The sequence below is a fragment of the Musa acuminata genome, chromosome BXJ3-7, assembly GCF_036884655.1.
Source record: "Musa acuminata AAA Group cultivar baxijiao chromosome BXJ3-7, Cavendish_Baxijiao_AAA, whole genome shotgun sequence".
Classification (NCBI taxonomy): Eukaryota; Viridiplantae; Streptophyta; class Magnoliopsida; order Zingiberales; family Musaceae; genus Musa; species Musa acuminata.
In genome coordinates this window covers 8,640,001-8,657,849 of record NC_088355.1, presented here as the reverse complement: position 1 = coordinate 8,657,849, position 17,849 = coordinate 8,640,001, and the positions used below count along the sequence as shown (strand labels likewise).

Below are 17,849 nucleotides of genomic sequence, written 5' to 3'. Positions count from 1 at the left end.
TAATATTAACATCCCTATAATTAGAAAAAAGTGAAATATACAAGCTCATTTACTCTGATGCTATCAATTTTACTAACAAAAATATGAAAATAAATAATCAAAATATAATTTTAATATTCTAGTTGGTGGTGGCGAACGGTAACACCGCTGAAGAGGTGAGGATAATTCTATATTTACATCGACATCGATGTAGTTGTCGAGTGACGAAAGAGTTATTGATATAGGTGCCAAGCAATATCGCTCAACAATTGTGTCGATGTCGATATCAATGTCAATGTAGAAGCATAGCAACGTCATTTTGTATTCATATCGATAGCTATTTCGTCATTGAACAACTATGTTAATGTCGATGTAGATACAAAGCAACATCACTCAGCAACTGCATCGATACCGACGTAGATGCTAAGTGACGAAAGGACTGCTGATGTAGATACCGAGCAACTCTTTTATCGCTCGACTACTATATCGATGCCGATGTAAATACAGAATGACCTTCACCTTTCGCTACCACTCTCCTCATCCACAACAGTTACCCACGACCTCCAACGGTATCATCGTCCTTCACCACCAATTGAAATATTAAAATTATCTTTTTTATCCTTTGTTTTTATATCTTTATTAGTAAAATTAATTGTATTAAGATAAATGATTCTACGTATTTTACTTTCGTAATCATAAAAATATCGATATAATTTTTTAAAGTATATGAACTAGAATTCTAAAGGTAGTCAACTATGCAGCCTTATCTAATCTATAATTAGCCTTGATAAATATGATAAAAATTTCCTTTTAAACTGTTGTGATGCTCTGTTTTTTTTAAGACACAGAAACGAATAAGGAATATGTAGGTAGATTCTATTAAATAAAAATGGCAATCACATTTGTCCTTAGCAATAACAAGATGAAATGAAATGTATAATTGAGACAAAAATGAGTATTGATGGACTTGACTTATTTGTAATTAGCCTTATAAAGTTCGATAAAAATTTCCTTATAACTGTTGTGATGCTCCTGTCATTTTATTTTTCTAAGACACTGAAAAGAATAAGAAATATATAGGTGGATTCTATAGGATAAAAATGGCAATTACATTGTCCTTAGCATACATGAGACAAAAAATGAGCATTGTAGGTAGATTCTATTAAACAACAAGATGAAATGAAATGTATACATGAGACAAAAAATGAGCATTGATGGACTTGACTTATTTTGTTGATTTTGTCACAAGACTCTGCGTTTCTCTACAATTCGACATCCTTCATCACCTATCTTGGGAAAAAATCCAACTGGTGCTGGCAATTCTTGGCTAACACATTCAGTATGAGAATTAGTACATTCAGCTTGAACAAGATGGGCTTTGTTGCTATAAATAAAATAAGTTTAGCAATTTGTTCTAAGGTCATCTTAAAGCAAACCAAATAATAACCTAGTTTAATGTATTTGTATTATGTTTTGGTGGTAAATATGGAATTAAATATGGGTTAATTCGTTTACGACTATATTTAAGTAGTTTAAATTATTGAGAATTCATTTATAGTGGTTATTTAGATAGTTGGTATGTTGTAGGTAGTTATAGACATATTCTAAAATAATGGTCCATGATCTAAAAGTTATAGGGTAGTTCCTACACGTAACTTGATCATGGGTGATATGATGGAGTGAGATAGTTACCACTAGATTCTATAATTAGGATAATAGTTCATAAAGTAAGATGATATATGTGTACTTGAGAATATCTTGTAAGTGTTCTATGTCTTACCTCTTGTTTAAATACTACATCGATTTTCTTGATTAAAAGTATTCTTTTTAATTACATTATAGTATTTTATTTTTATCATTTCCTTGCTCATTCATCCTCAATATTTGTGGTAATAGAACTAAGTTTTAATCTGAATTGGGCATTATGACTTTTAATGGTAATTTCATGTCTCAATCTCTTATTCTCATCTTCTCGAGCAAATGTTATGAATTTTGGATTATCCAGATGAAGATTATATTTAAGTCTCAAGATCTTTGGGACTTAATAAAGAATGAAAATGTATATCCAAATGAAGAAACGAGGGAGAATAGAAAGAATGACTCAAAGACATTGTTCTTTATTCAACAAGTTATACATGAGATAATCTTCTCAAGAATTGCAACAGTGACAACCTCAAAGCAAGCTTGATATACTTCAAAATAGATTTCAATGCTCATCAAGGATGATTATAATAAAACTTCAAACCCTTCATCGTGAGTTCGAAATTTTGTTCATGAAAAGCAATGAATCGGTGTAAGATTTTCTTTCTCTAAGTGATTGAAATTGTTAGTCAAATAAAATCTTATGATGAACATCCTCATGATCATATAATTATTGTAAAAGTTTTGAAAAGTTTAACTCTAAAATTTGATCATATTACCACAATTGATGAGTTAAAAGATTTATCTATATTTTCATTTGATGAACTAATGGATTCCTTACAAGCACATGAAGCAAGGTTAAATATGTCACTTAAAAAAAATAAAAAAAAATATTTTAAATTAAGAGAAAGTCTTCTACTTCAAAAGAAGATAAAAAATCAATATGAAGAGGATATGACATAGGAGGATTTGGTAGTAGAGGAAATGGAAGAGGAAAAAGACACTTTAATGAGCATGATGAACAGAAGCAATCAAATTATGATAAAAAAAACTACAAGAGTGGAATCCAATGTCACTATTCTAAAAAGTTTAGTCATAAATTGTTGGAAAAGAGAAACACAAGCAAGTTATGTGGAGGAAAATAAAGAAAATAGTAACTTGTTTATGACTTATTCATTAAGTTTCATTAGTATATATTAGTTTTGGATAGTAGATATTTTATTCATACGTCAAGCATAAGATCAATGTTCAGAGATATTAAGCAAATCTAAATGGAAAAAAAAAGGAACAATTGAAGTGAATACAAGCCAAGGGAAAGTAAAATATCTTGATAATATTTTTTTTATCCCTAGTTTATCATATAACTTATTGAGTGTTGGATAATTGATAGATGATAAATATTCAGTTATATTTAATGATGGTTTATATACTATTAAAGATAAAAAAATCTGGTTTAATTATGGTAAATGTTTGCATGACATAAAACAAGATGTTTCCACTTGATATTTCAAATATTAAAAAGCATGCACTTGTTGCATGAGTCTAATTTATAGCATTTAAGATATGAATACCTTAACATTAAAGGTTTAAGGTTATTAAATTAAAAATAATAATTTTTGAATTATCTAAAATTAATACACTAGATGTATTTGAAGGATGCAATTATGACAAATAAAGTAAAAAATTATTTCCTATTGGAAAAGTATAGAGAGCATCTAATTATCTAGAATTAATTCATGCTAATTTATATGGACCTATGAATATAAAATTATTTAGTGGAAGTCAATATTTTTTATTGTTTAATAATGATTATAATTGCATGAGTTGAGTATATTTTTTAAAACTGAAATCTAAAATATTTGATAATTTTTAAAAATTCAAGACACTTGTAAAAAGACAAAGTGGTAGATGTATAAAAATACTTCGAATAGATAGAGGTAGTGAAATTTTATCTAATGAGTTTAATTTTTTTTGTAAAAAAAATGGTATTAATATAGAATTGACAGCACCATATATACCGAAGCAAAATGGTGTAGCTAAACGTAAGAATCGAATTGTCATTGAAATGACAAGAAGTTTGCTTAAAGGAAAATACCTTCCAAATCAATTTTGGGCAGAAGTAGTTGCAACAGTAGTTTATTATGAATCAAAACTCCTTTTGAGGCTTGGAATGGTATAGAACCAAGTGTAAGCCATCTAAGAAATTTTTTGTTATATTGCTTATGCTTTAGTAAATTCATAAAACCATCATAAGCTTGATAAAAAATCTGAAAAATATATCTTACTTAGTTATTCTTTACAATCCAAAGCATATCAATTATATAATCATGTTAGTGACAAAGTTATTATTAACAGAAATATTATGTTTAATGAAAGGGCAAGTTGGAATTGGGAGACTAATGAAAGTGGAACACAAATTCAGATTCCAATAGAACTAGACACTCCATAGAATTTAGTGATAGATCTAGCTCCAACGAGTTCATCGTCAACCTCACCTAGTAGTAGTTCAAATTCTGATTCCTCGTATGAAACCCCTCCAGAAAAATTCAAATCACTAACAGAAATTTATGACTCAACATTTGCTTTGTTTATTTCAAATCCTATGAGGAAGCAATTGAAAAAGAAAAATGACAAAAAGCAATGAAGGAGGAAATCAAGTCAATTGAGAAGTATGAAACTTGGGAGCTAATGGATCTACCGAAAGAAAAGAAAGCTATTCGATTAAAATTGATGTTCAAAACAAAGTATAATGCAGATAAAAGTATCCAAAAGCATAAGGCTCGGCTTGTAGCAAAAGGATATTCGTAGCAATAAGGTATTAATTTTAATAATATTTTTTCTCCAATTGTTAGATTTGAAACCATGATAACTTTCTTAATTATAACTGCTTACTTAAGTTGGCTTATTTATCAATTTAATATAAAATCTATATTTTTAAATGGAGATTTACACGAAGAGATTTTTGTTACTCCTGAATGTTTTTTGGTTAAAGGACATGAATAAAAGGTATATAAGCTAAAGAAAGTTCTTTATGAGCTTAAACAAGCTACAAAAACATGATATAGTAAAATTGATTATTATTTTCATCAAAATAGATTTAAGAGGAGTAATAATAAACATACTCTTTATCTAAAGAATGAAAGTAAACATAATATTCTAATAGTTTGCCTTTATGTTGATAATATTATATATATAGGTTCATCTAACTCTTTTGTGGTAGAATTTAAAAAATGCATAATGAATAAGTTTGAAATGTGAGATCTAGGTCTACTGTACTATTTTCTTGGGTTAGAAGTAAAGCAAAGATTAGATGAAATTTTTATTTCATAAAGAAAGTTTGCAATGAATCTACTCAAAAAATTAATATAATTAATTACAAAGTTGCAGCAACACCCATAAATATAAATAAGAAATTAAAATTTGAAGATGGTATATGTTTGACAAATGTAAGTTACTACAGACGTTTGGATGGAGGTTTGATTTATTTAACTCATACTCGACCAGATATTACCTTTTCTATTGGTATAGTATCTAGGTTTATGCATAGCCCAATCAAACATCATCTAGAAGTTGTTAAAAGAATTATGTGTTATATTGTTGGAACTTCATTTGGTATTCTCATAATTTTAAATATAAATTATTTGGTTTCATTGATGGTGATTGGGTAGGAGCTTTGGATAATAGAAAAAGTACTTTGGATAATATTTTTAGCCTTGAATCAGGAACTATACCATAGAGTTAAAAAAAGTAAGTAACAATAGCTTGTCAAGCAATAGAGCTTAGAAGACTTCTTGAAGATCTTTATTAAGAACTAAAAGAAGCAATAAAAATATTTTATGACAACAAAACAACAATTATAATGATGAAAAATCTAATATTTCATAGAAGAATGAAGATATAGAGATACGCTATCATTTTATCCAGGATCTTATAGCAAGTGGAGCCATAGCAATGAAGTATTGTGGAATAGATGAATAAGTTACGGATATTCTCACCAAGTCGTTTCCAATTCAGAAGTATGTTTATTTTATGTCTCAAATCGGTGTATGTAACTATGAATCAACGGGAAGTATTGAGAATTGATTCATAGTGGTTATCTAGATAGTTGTCATGTTCAAGGTAGTTATAAGTATGTTCTAAGTAGTGACCTATGATCTAGAAGTTATAGGGTAGTTCCTATACCTAACTCAATCATGAGTGACATGATGGAGTGACGTAGTTACCACTAGATCCTATAAATATGACTATAGTTCATGAAGCAAGATGGTATGTGTGCACTTGGGAATCTTTTGTTTAAATACTACATCAATTTTCTTGATTGAAAGCATTTTTTATAACAGTATCATAGTATTCTGATTTTATTATTTTCTTGGTCCTTCATCCATAATACAAATCATGTTGAGAATAGGTTAATTATATATATCAACTTTGAACAATCCAAAGGCAATTATCAGAAGCTAAGAAGAATTGGCATCTCATCTTCTAGATCTAGATTGATATCAACCTTCTTAGATAGTGACTGAATTGCTTTGCCAACTAGAGGATAGAATCTGAAGAAAAAAACAGCCACCATATATCCATTTCCACAGTAATTGAGTCTCATAATGATTAGTTAATCATTGTTTGACCTTTCTGATCTTGTCCGAGATTCATGCTTGTGAGGTTTTGTTTGTTCAAATGTCTACCTATGGAGGCTTTTCTAAGATGATTCCAGTATATATACTGATGAGAAACAGTGAAGAAAATTGATTGTTGAGCTGGTCTGCCTTTTTCACTCACAAAATCACCATAAAATGAACAGTTCTTATCAACAGGAGATATATATACTTGTAGGTTGGACTGATATAAGCTCAATTTCCATCAATCACATCTATTACCTGATAATGCCTCATTCATTTGTATGTTTAGAGTTTTCTCTATGGTTTTCAGCATTATGACAAGAGCCAGAAGAAGTTCTGCAAGACAGATTATGAAGTATACATTTGCAAAGGGGTCTGAAGAACAATTCCTTTTAAGTCCGAAGTATACATTTTCACTGAACAACATCTTATTTTGGTAGAATGCTCCAACCATTCCTTAGTATTTCCAGCCCAATTCAAGTAGCTTCTTTTTGTTCCTCTCATTTGGTTTGCTTGTTTGACTCGATGCACCACACGAACTCCTTCCTTCCTTTTTAAGAGGCTTGACATTTGGAGACTTACCATATCGATCAAAGCTTCCATGCTTCTTGCCGGCGGCGACAGTAGAGCCGCTTGTGGAGAGAAGAGTCTTCGCCCATTCCGTCTGCTTGTTGCCGCCATACACCTTTCCTTGCGTGGCTTTAGATCGAGAACTGCAGTGTCTAACCACGTCGAGAGCAGTTGTTTTGCTTTCATATATCTGCATCATGTACTCTCCCACTGTCTTCGTCGTTATCTTCACCACAGTGGTCGCTTCAGTACTGTTGTCGTTCGATGAGGTAAGCTTGTCGTTCATGTCCTTCTTGTGCAGGTACAGTCTGTGGAGGCTGACCGTGAGACGGCATATATCATCTTTGAGCTCTTCTTCTAAATTCGTTTCTATGTCAGTCTCGAGTTCAGCTCGAATCGTTTGCTCCTCCGCAGACATCACGGTGTCGTCAAATTTACCCTACAGCTCATGAAAGATTGATGTGTTGAAGTTAAAGCTGTAGCTGATGTCCAGAAACCTGTGGGACTTCAAGCATCATCATATTTTCGTACACAACAGGTGCCATGCCACTTACATAACCATTTCCTTGTTGCGAAAGTTATTCTCGAAGATTGAACTGCTAGAACTACTCTATAGTTAGGTGACATCTACCTTTCATGCATACACGATCAACCGATGTATGCTTACGTGCAAATGACATAAAACATTCTTGCGGGCACTTCTTATGTAGTTTATGGACAGATATTATAAACAGCATGCAAATGTGTGTGTATGCGAGAGAGAGGCGAGAGAGAGGCGAGAGAGAGAGAGAGAGAGAGAGAGAGACCAAATGAGTGCGCCACATGGTGTTGCTGAAGAGCTTGGTCGTCCCTTGCACCAGGTAGCCAAATCGAGGTGTTCTCAGCTCCTTACAGGGAATGGGGGAAAGTAGAAAGGAAATGGAAGAGATCCTGCGGAGTGCTGCTCCATGCACAGCAGTCGGCACCATGAAACCTCGCAATTTAAGTTAGTCGTGCAATGGTGTTGGAAAAGCAAAGACAGTCAGAGCCGGGCCCTTCGGTGGAGTAGCAGACGAGCAACGAAAGAGAGAGAATAATGGCAGTAGAAACTGTGGCTTAAGAGGTTGTCGTCATTCATGCTTCGGAGGCTATGCTCTGGTTTTGTTCAGACTAAGCACGTATCCGATGAAGGAGATGAAGCAGAAGCAGTGCTTTACGTGAAAGGCAAAAAGAAAGAGGGCTGGGTTGGTGTCGAAGCCCATTCGGATGGAGATGTTTCACATCACCCCGATGTTTGTCTTCACCTACCTCTCTTACTTGGTTTGTATGCCCGATGCTACACTAGCGAGTACTATGCAAAAGTTCCCCGCTTGAACCGGACCGGGCTCGTTCTCTGGGTCTCACAGCGAATCTGCTCTATGGCTCCAGGCCTCTTCGCATAGTACTCGCTAGTATAGATCAGTCCTCATCTCCCTTCTTTCCTGGGATGTCGTTTGCATCCAGCGCTGTCTTCTAGTGCAGCCACCACAGTAGACTAAGTCAGATGGATGCAAGCACCAGTAATGATGTGCAGCGTTTACAGGTGAAGACAGTGCGTGGTTCGGACATAATACAAGAGAGAGAGAGAGAGAGAGGAAGAAGACAGCCGACGCTGAGGAGGATCAGTCGTGCGTGTGTAAAGATCCTTTTTGGATATTCGTGCGACCATTTGGAGCCTGCACGGACGGAGCCATCATCCCGTTTCAGGCTGAGGTTGTAGTATCCTCTGTCGCCCTCTTCTCACAACAGGGGAGATTTGAATCCAAGCCATCTGAGGAGACTCGAAACGATCGCTGCCTGAATCTTTTTCACACAATGATGTCATTGAGATGAGCACGAAGAGTAAGGTTGATGCCATCAAAGGATATGGTGGCAGACCATGCATTTGTTAGGTTCTACGCAAACTGTGGCCGCTAAGATCGAAAACGACATGTTACCCTGTCGTATCGAGCACCTTCACGATAACCAAAGGAAAAGAATTCCCGGATGGTGGCAACTGTCTTATTCTAAGACAGGTCAGTGGTGGGTTCTCTGATGTCTTTGGTTTGTGATCAGCTCCGTCTTCATCTCCATCATCCAATCAGCCATTCTCACCTTCTAACCTTTTGTTTTCTCATGTAAAACACTAATCGTTACTTACATCAAAAACTTGATGAAGTTGGAGACAAGTAGTATCTAATGAACACAGGCGAATAGGGAAACCATCGCCATCGCCATCACATCTCCATCGGTGGAGACTTCTTTGATGCCATGCCGGCAAATGCCACACATAATTCCGATACGTGACAAAAGTAACAACAATTCCTCGTGCTGTGCGGTCCATAGAGTTACAAGGCATTGGCTCAACCTCAATTATGAGCGGAACATATTCCTGAAGACCGCAGAACGGATGCCGGTTGCTGGGACCTGTCCCTGTGGATCGACTACTACAACAGGTGTGTGGATGGTTAACGGAGAAGACGAGCAAATTACAAGAGAAGCAGTGACGTGGCCGCATGCAGTTCACACAGGCTCAAAGCCTCCGTGTATTCACATCAACACTTCGTTCGTCAGCGCTCACCTCACCACGACGCAACCTCTCGTCGCTCCATCGCCGTCTGTATTCCCAACTACGGACGGCTGCAGAGGAAGCCACAAGACATCAGATTGGCCTTACACTTGATCACGAACAAAGCTCAATTACATGGCACTATATTTGTTGGTTTCTGATAGTACGGCTGCAAGTTTTGACTAGTATACATCATGCATGCATGCGAATTTCGAGTAGCTATTTATTTAGTATCACAGACAGGCATTGAGTTAATTTTTTTTTCCTGAAATATCTGAAAGAAAACATTTCGGTGAATCCCATCTGTTCTATATGACTCCGGTCAAAGGAAAAGACCAAAGCACACACGGAAGTCCAACAAATTGCAGCCTTCGGAGTACAGCTAGAGAGTCAGACATGCGCCTTCCTCCTATAATAATTAAAACAGAGGAGAAGAGAAAGAGGAGGAGGAGGAGGAGGAGGAGAAGAGATGGGGAGCGGAGAAGAGAGGGTTGCGCTTCTGGACGGAAGCAGAGGAGAGGAGGAGGAGTTGGAATCGGGATTGGGATTGGGATTGGTACAGAGGAGTTGGATAGAGTCGAAGAAGCTATGGAGGATCGTAGCCCCTGCCATATTCAGCAGAGTGGTGAGCTACAGCATGAACGTCATCACACAGGCCTTCGCTGGCCACCTCGGCAATCTCGAGCTTGCGTCCATCACCATTGCAAACACCGTCGTCGTCGGCTTCAACTTCGGATTGATGGTATGATTCTTGTCTCTGTTTTGTGTATCTTTGACTGATCTTGATTCATCGATTCAACCAGTGTCAGCAACTTTGTTCCTGTTAAGATTATCTTAACAGCATTATTTAGAAGATTTTAAGAATTTTTTGATTTAAATTATTATTTTACACCTATAAATAGATGAAATCTATAAATATAGATCCATCTAAGTCTAAAGTTTTCTGCTAAAATCTTGTGAATGTTTTTTATTTTTAACAAATTTAACATAACTTTGATTTCTTCTTTTGTTTAGATTGATCTTGAGGTAATAGTACTTTGTTACAACTATTTAAGAAATGATTATATTTATATATGATTTTTTTTTTCTTCGCATGATATCAAAGCCACAAGAATGATAATCTATATTTCAAGATCTTCCTGATAAGAAATATAATATTTTTTAATTATTATAATAATTGAGTTGATGGATTTGGTATTGAGCTTCTCTTAGAAACATCATAAAGAGATGATAACATTAAATGCTGAATTTATGTTAAAGAGATATTTTTTATTATCTCTTTAATATAGCATTAAATCAACTTCACGGAAATGATTTGGTAAATACTATTCTTAATTTCTTAATTTTTTTAAAGATTTAAAGTTGATGTTCAGAGATATATCTTGACATTATATTATTTATTGTCTTCGAAAAAAAATATATTCCTTAGAAGTTTAATATATTTTTTTAAAAAAATTAATATATATACATATATATTCCATCTTAAATTTTTTTTTATTTAATTTGATCTTAATCTCTCTCGTTTCTATGTTAGCATAGCTGTGATTAGGATGGAAGTCATAGTACGAGACAATCATGCGTTGCAGCAATAAATGCCTGCTTTGCATGGCTTTACACTCCCTTGGGTTCGATTTGATCTTCCAATAGGCAGCTTGCAAAGTACTCTTCCATGTTTCTCTTCGTCTGTTGGTACCAGCGAGAACTCACTTCCCTTGACACGCAGTTAGGCATGGCGAGTGCCCTCGAGACATTGTGCGGACAAGCCTTCGGGGCGAAGAAGTACCACATGCTGGGCGTGTACATGCAGCGATCATGGATCGTGCTCTTCCTGTGTGCTGTCCTCCTCCTCCCGCTCTACTTCTTCGCGACCCCGATCCTGATCCTAACAGGCCAGCCGCCGGAGTTGGCGGAGCAAGCCGGGACGGTGTCCATGTGGTTCATCCCGCTGCACTTCTCCTTCGTCTTCATCTTCCCACTGCAGAGGTTCTTGCAATGCCAGCTCAAGAACTCGGTCAACGCCATCATCGCCGCCATCTCCCTGGTGGTCCACCTCTTCGTTACGTGGCTCTTCGTGTCCAAGCTTCAGTTCGGCTTGATTGGCACCACCGTCACCCTCAACTTTTCTTGGTGGGTTGGTGCTTTCTGTCAATTTGGCTACGTCGCATGTGGAGGCTGCCCCGAAACCTGGAAGGGCTTCTCCATGGAAGCATTTACTGGTCTCTGGGAGTTCTTGAAGCTCTCAGCTGCTTCCGGTGTCATGTTGTGGTGAGTCACTTCTCTCTCGCCTCTCTGTTTCCATAAAATTCAGAGTAATTTAATTGCTAATAACATTTACAAACAATAAACACATCGGAAAATATGTGACAGAAATTGTGGATATAGATAGAGTGAAGCTTTCTTTTATCAGCAAATTTACGTTAACACTTGCCATGAAGTCAGAAAAGAAGCTTTCTGCCATGGCTTAAATCCTTCATCCATAGCATAAGGGTTTCTTCTATACAGAATTTTGACCTAAATAATAAGCATCTGAAGTCACTGTAGAATCTCATTTGTTCCTGATGCTGGCACCTCACTAGCGCTGTATATATTCTTCTTCCCCAACAGCTTGGAGAATTGGTACTACAGAATACTGATCTTACTGACTGGGAATCTTAAGAATGCTGAGATCGCAGTGGATGCCATCTCCATCTGGTAAGCAGCTGACGGTCTTTCAATCGCTTGACTCAATTGTTTTCTGGAACAGCAACATTAATCCTATGTTTCTTGTCGAACAGCATGAATATAAATGGATGGGAGTTGATGATTCCCTTAGCATTTTTCGCTGGCACTGGGTATGTGAATGACATCTCTCTTCTCCAATCATCTACTTTGAACAGTAATGTTTTGCTTGTACAACTTGTGATCTACTACACATTATTCCCTAAAACCTGGACTAGCCTTTCCTTCCCTATTCTTGCTACTGCCTTGTGATAGCTGTCTATATGAGCAAACTGGGGCAGCTGCACCAACCTTGTTCACAGGTGATCAGTCTGCCGTGCAAGAAGACAGCACCAAATACATGATGTAGACACAGGCCAAGCAAGATAAGTTTTGGAAGGAGTCTTTTAGGTAGCTGCTTGTCTCTCACCAAAAGTATCTCCAAGATCAATCGACAAAATGCACCAAACTTCTCGGATCATGAAAGAGAAATCATTTCCGTATGTGTGGTGTGCCTCTCTTCATTAGTCTAATAATCGATTAATGTTTGATGTCGATCTTTCGTCATCCAATTTGCCTGTCGCATCAATATGGAAATGTTCTCGAGACAGATGCATGAACCATCTTGTTTCTATTCCTAAAAACACACACATCACATCTATGTTTTGACAAACTAGACTTTCGATTTCCAAGAAATGGCTCGTTACAGCTAAAATTTAGTGTGCAATTGATGTGATCACATATTGCTAGCCAGGAGGAGCAAAATTTTAATTCCTTGCTGATGAACATAAAAGTAGTCAAACAAGCAGAAGTGGTGTTGTAGTTTACTCCCTGTTTCTTCCGTTGTGACTTCAATCTTTTGTCCTGTTGACTAATCTCTTCTCTGTTTGCCAATGTAAGAGTGCGTGTGGCGAATGAGCTCGGCGCTGGCAATGGCAAAGGTGCGAGATTTGCGACCATTGTATCGGTGGTGACATCTTCCGTGATAGGCCTTTTCTTCTGCCTCCTCATAATGGCCCTCCATGACAAGTTTGCTTTCATCTTCACCTCAAGCTCGGTCGTGATCGAAGCAGTCGACAAGCTGTCCCTTCTTCTGGCATTCACCATTCTGCTCAACAGCATCCAACCTATCCTGTCCGGTGATGATCTCTGCTCCTGTTCGCCACTCCATGCATCCTTCACGAGCTACATGTCTGGTCTGTGCTTTCTCTGAATGAAATGGAAACCCTGCAGGTGTTGCGGTTGGTTCAGGTTGGCAAGCTATGGTGGCGTACGTCAACATTGGAACCTACTACTTAATTGGAATACCTCTTGGCATTCTCCTGGGATGGATCTTCAACCTGGGAGTTATGGTACAGTAATTCCACTCACTTCCTTGCATGAGAGGTTATTTAGCTATAGATAATGCTTAATCAACCGGAAGCCATCTATTTGGTAGGGCATTTGGGCTGGAATGATCACTGGAACAGCAGTTCAGACACTGATCTTGGCCTTCATTACAATCAAATGTGACTGGGAGAAGGAGGTGAGATGAGGCACTCAGTCCCTGCCATCCTCTATCTTCGACTTCCTTCTTCAAGGCGATCTCACATCTGCTTGGATTCTATGCTATGCAGGCATTGATAGCAAGTGCACGCATGGAGATATATGGTAGCTCCGATAAGCCATAGACGATCCATCTCATTTAGAAGTGGCAGACGCCGGGAAATGTGGCAGCCACAGATCCATCGTGATGATCGTTGCTCTGCATGCGACATGCCAAGTTCTGCGTTGCTGGCTTGGCATTCAAATCACTCAGAACCGAGATCCAATCTGTCTAAACAATGATCGATGTACCCTCTTCCATGAAGCAAGTTCGATGGCGTTTCGCCTTCTCTTAGATTAGGTTACTTGTAGTCTGCGTCATTCAAGGTTGAATCCTCCAATAAAAGAGGCAATTCTTTAGTTTCTGATTCTTAAGTTAGGACATCCTTAAATCCGATCTCAATGTGCAGCTAAGCCAGAGATCTCTCTTCTAATTAGCAGCATCCAGTTCTTCGTTTGTATCAATGGCAGAAAGCTTCTTCCTTTCTAAGAGAAGGAAAGATTCCAATGTCTGAGCTGAGCTTAGGAGACTATGGATGTGGGTTTCCATAGTAACCACCATCACCTTGATATCATATCAAACAACAACAGTGGAGTTGGTCTTGATAAAGTCATTTAGTCCCACATTGATTGAAGAGTAGAGGATCAAAGGGCTCACAAGTCTGTCAGATCTCTTTTACCCTTTAAAAGTATTTTTTTAAAGCTCACATACTCCGAAAAGGATAAAATCGTAAGCAAATAATTTCTCACGAGCCTACACTGGATTAATTTTTTATTTTTAATTAAAATAATTTAAAATGTAAAAATCAGAATGTCGAGATTTTATTATGGTTCAATTTCAAAAGCGGTAGATCGATTCGATTTTGGTTCTAAACCGATTTAATTTTGTTTTGAGTTTGAATCAACTCATGATAAGATTTATTATGATATATATATATATATATATATATATATATATATATATATATATATATATTCAGGAAGGAATTTTTCCCGGAGGAATCACAGGCTTCAAGAGAGGACAGCATCGAGCTGTGTGAATCAGAGCTTCAAGTGAAAGCAAAGAAGGTAGAGACAGAAGTGTTGGCCTCATCTGCCATGTCAGTTCCCACTACGTGATGTCGGAGGGGTCAGCTTGTCCAGACAAAATCCAACCCAATCTTGTCTTCAGCTCGCGCACACAACAACATCCAGGACTCCACCGAAGCGATTCAGAGGTGGCTGCAGGAGTTGGCCGCGCCGAACTGCAGCTTCACTCGCATTCACAGCGATGATCTAAGGTGACAACAGGGAAGGAGAGAGATGTTTTCCTTGGGTGTTCCACTCGCGGAAATCCATGGCTGTGCTGATTCGTTGGAGAAACAAGATACAAATCTGCTTTGGAGAAGAAGGAAACAGAAAGGAAGGGAGAATATAAATGAAAAGGCACCTCAGCGATCAAGCTATATCTCCTGCTGGTACTTAGAAGAGAGGCTTTTCCGATCCTTAATTCACTGATAGCATCTCCTGAAGGCCATTATAGATATTAGCTCAGGAAAGTGCTTCACAGACACGAGCCAAAATCTATAGTAGTATTCATGTAGATAAACCCCCTTCTCCCAATCCCACCACCATATATCATGACATGAAAGTAAGAGGATGATGTCAATACTCCAATAAAAGAATTCTCGATATGCATCACGTAGAACATAGTTCTCATGTTGCTGTTGCCAAATTCGATATCATAATGAGCATATTGCAGCTAAACCAAACAACAGCTCTACTGTCGAAGGCAGTCCATGAAAGCAGGCAGGTGCGAATGGTGCATAAGCCTTGAGCTTTAGCGTAAACCTTTGGCAACTCTCCTGTTATCCTACATGTATAACTTGGTTCGATCAGCTTGTCACAGACACTGTGAAAGAAAGCTGAGGTTGTGTCAAGATTCAATGAAGACACAGAAGGGGATATATATAAATTTCCATTTAGTTTATAGTATTAGGTGATAACTATTGAATAGACTTGTTGAAATAATGCCCCCATGGTTTTGGTTGTCTGTCAGACACCAACTACTCAAAAGAGGGTGTGGCTCAGCTGGATTTGCAAGTGGTGCTTAGATAAGAAAATGATAGGTTTAGCTATAATACAGAGGCCTATTGTAGACCCTATCAGCACAAACATTATTTAGTATCTCTTCCTCCACTCAACAACCATCATCCCTTAAAAAAACAACTTAAAATATTCCTTATAATTAATTGGAAAAGTCTGCAATTTGGATGTGCATTGCATCAGTATCATTTCATTTCTGTCCTCAAAGCAACCAATGACACCCCCTCAACCCTACTGTCTTTTATATATAGACTCCATATACTACTGAGTCACACAGCTCTCTCTCTCTCTCTTTCTCTCTCTCTGAGTCTTTAGATTTTATTGGGTTGAGAGCAAGATTGCAGATCCATAGGGTGCAGAAGATTCAGAGGAAAAAGCTTTGGACCTGATGATGGACACACAAGGAGAAGAGAAGATGGGCAAGAACAAGGACAGGGAAGAGCTACGTTGGCACTCAACTAGCTTGCTTTCAGCCAAGCCTTCTCCCTCCTACCACCCTGTTCTCTCTTTCCTACCGCTTCCAAACCCTCCCACATCTTAAGGTCATCCCTTATCCCATCAGCTTCATTTCTGCTGCTCCGTTCTTTCATCCTCCTTGCTATAGCCCATTAATCCGAACAAGGACAAGAGAGAAAACCAAAACAGTATGAAGAGGCTCAGCAGCGCACACTCTTTTAAGGGTCCTCAAGGAAAAGATGTCGGTCTTATCTCCATCCCCCCTTCAGGTTACTACTGCTCATCTCCTCTCGCTTTTCTCTTTTTCTTAGTTACTGGAAGGGGTTTCTTTATGTTTGCGATCAGTGGAAGAAAAGGGTAAGAACGAGGCCGTCCTTCTCGATGGAATTGAGGAGGTGGAGTGCGAGGAGGAAGAGGAGCTCTGCAGCAATGGCCCGTCGGGGCTGGGGGAGAAGAAGCGCCGGCTCAGCGTGGACCAAGTCAAGGCTCTGGAGAAGAACTTCGAAGTGGAGAATAAGCTAGATCCGGAGAGGAAGGTGAGGCTGGCACGAGATCTGGGCCTGCAGCCGCGGCAGGTCGCCGTCTGGTTCCAGAACCGCCGCGCCCGGTGGAAGACGAAGCAGCTCGAGCGCGACTACGGCGCGCTCAAGTCCCTGCACGACGACCTTAAGCTCGACTGCGATGCTCTCCGCCGCGACAAGGAGCTGCTCCTAGCCGAGGTGAGATCTCGTCTCAGAGCAGCACTCCCAGTACTTATCACACGCTTGTGCTTCCATAACCATGTTGCTTAATTCAGATAAGGGAGCTCAAAGCCAAGCTCGCAGACACGGGGATGGACGCAACGCAGTCTGAGATCATCAAAGCAGTAGAGGAGGCGAGAGCTCCATTGATCTACAAGGACGGCGCCTCAGACAGTGACTCGAGTGTGGTGTTCAATGATGAAACAAGCCCTTATGGCGGTCTGGTGTTGCACCAAAACTGTCTCATGGAATTCAAGCCTCGTTCTTCTTCCTTGTCCTTCGAGAACAAAGCCATGGATGAGGGGTTTCTAGGTGGAGACGAGCTTTGCAGCAGCTTGTTCTCGGAGCAACCGGCACCAAGCCTCTCCTGGTACTGCTCGGATCCATGCGAGTACAAAGGGGATTAGCTTTCCTAGCTGGAGGGATAGGAAGAACGAGAGAGAGACAGAGAGAGAGATAAGAAGAAAGAGAAACCAAGACTAGGGTGGAAAGAGACTTGTCACTTTTTTTTCATGTGGAATTCTATTGGAAGCAGCACTTCGATGAGAGGAGGATACAGTAAAATAAAAGGTCAAAGTAGTGATCCGAGAAGACCAGAATTGATGAGAGGGAGGGGGGGAGGATTTATTTGTCGGCAGTGGCAAGGGGAATGTTCTTCACCAGCTTAGGAAATAGTAATTGAACTGTCCCTTTTCTTATGTTGTTACTACTACTTTGATGCTCATTTGCTGCTATCATGATTACTGCCATGCTCATCCAAAGTTAACCTAGGAATGGGGGTTCACATCATATAAAATATTAGCCTTGTATAGCATATAAACATGTGATTGACATGGACCCTATGGTGTCTTTGTTTCCTTCCACATTCCAATGACTGGCTACATGAGTCACAGTAGCAGAAACTTGTGGATC

General features: G+C 38.4%; 2 protein-coding genes across 2 annotated transcripts; both read left to right on the top strand.

Annotated features, from left to right (window-relative positions):
- The first annotated feature begins 9,786 nt into the window (after nt 1-9,786).
- Nucleotides 9,787-14,016, top strand: LOC135643433 (protein DETOXIFICATION 27-like). Its single transcript, XM_065160369.1, has 8 exons — nt 9,787-10,117; nt 11,099-11,640; nt 11,980-12,066; nt 12,150-12,206; nt 12,973-13,211; nt 13,306-13,424; nt 13,511-13,597; nt 13,689-14,016. The coding sequence occupies exons 1-8, from the start codon at nt 9,845-9,847 to the stop codon at nt 13,740-13,742; spliced, it is 1,458 nt and encodes a 485-aa protein (XP_065016441.1). The 5' UTR covers nt 9,787-9,844; the 3' UTR covers nt 13,743-14,016.
- Nucleotides 14,017-16,000: 1,984 nt separating this feature from the next.
- On the top strand, nt 16,001-17,635 carry LOC103991431 (homeobox-leucine zipper protein HOX13). The gene is made up of 3 exons (XM_009410894.3): nt 16,001-16,466; nt 16,543-16,916; nt 16,994-17,635. Exons 1-3 carry the CDS (start codon nt 16,388-16,390, stop codon nt 17,342-17,344), a joined length of 804 nt encoding a protein of 267 aa, XP_009409169.2. The 5' UTR covers nt 16,001-16,387; the 3' UTR covers nt 17,345-17,635.
- The last annotated feature ends 214 nt before the right edge of the window (nt 17,636-17,849 follow it).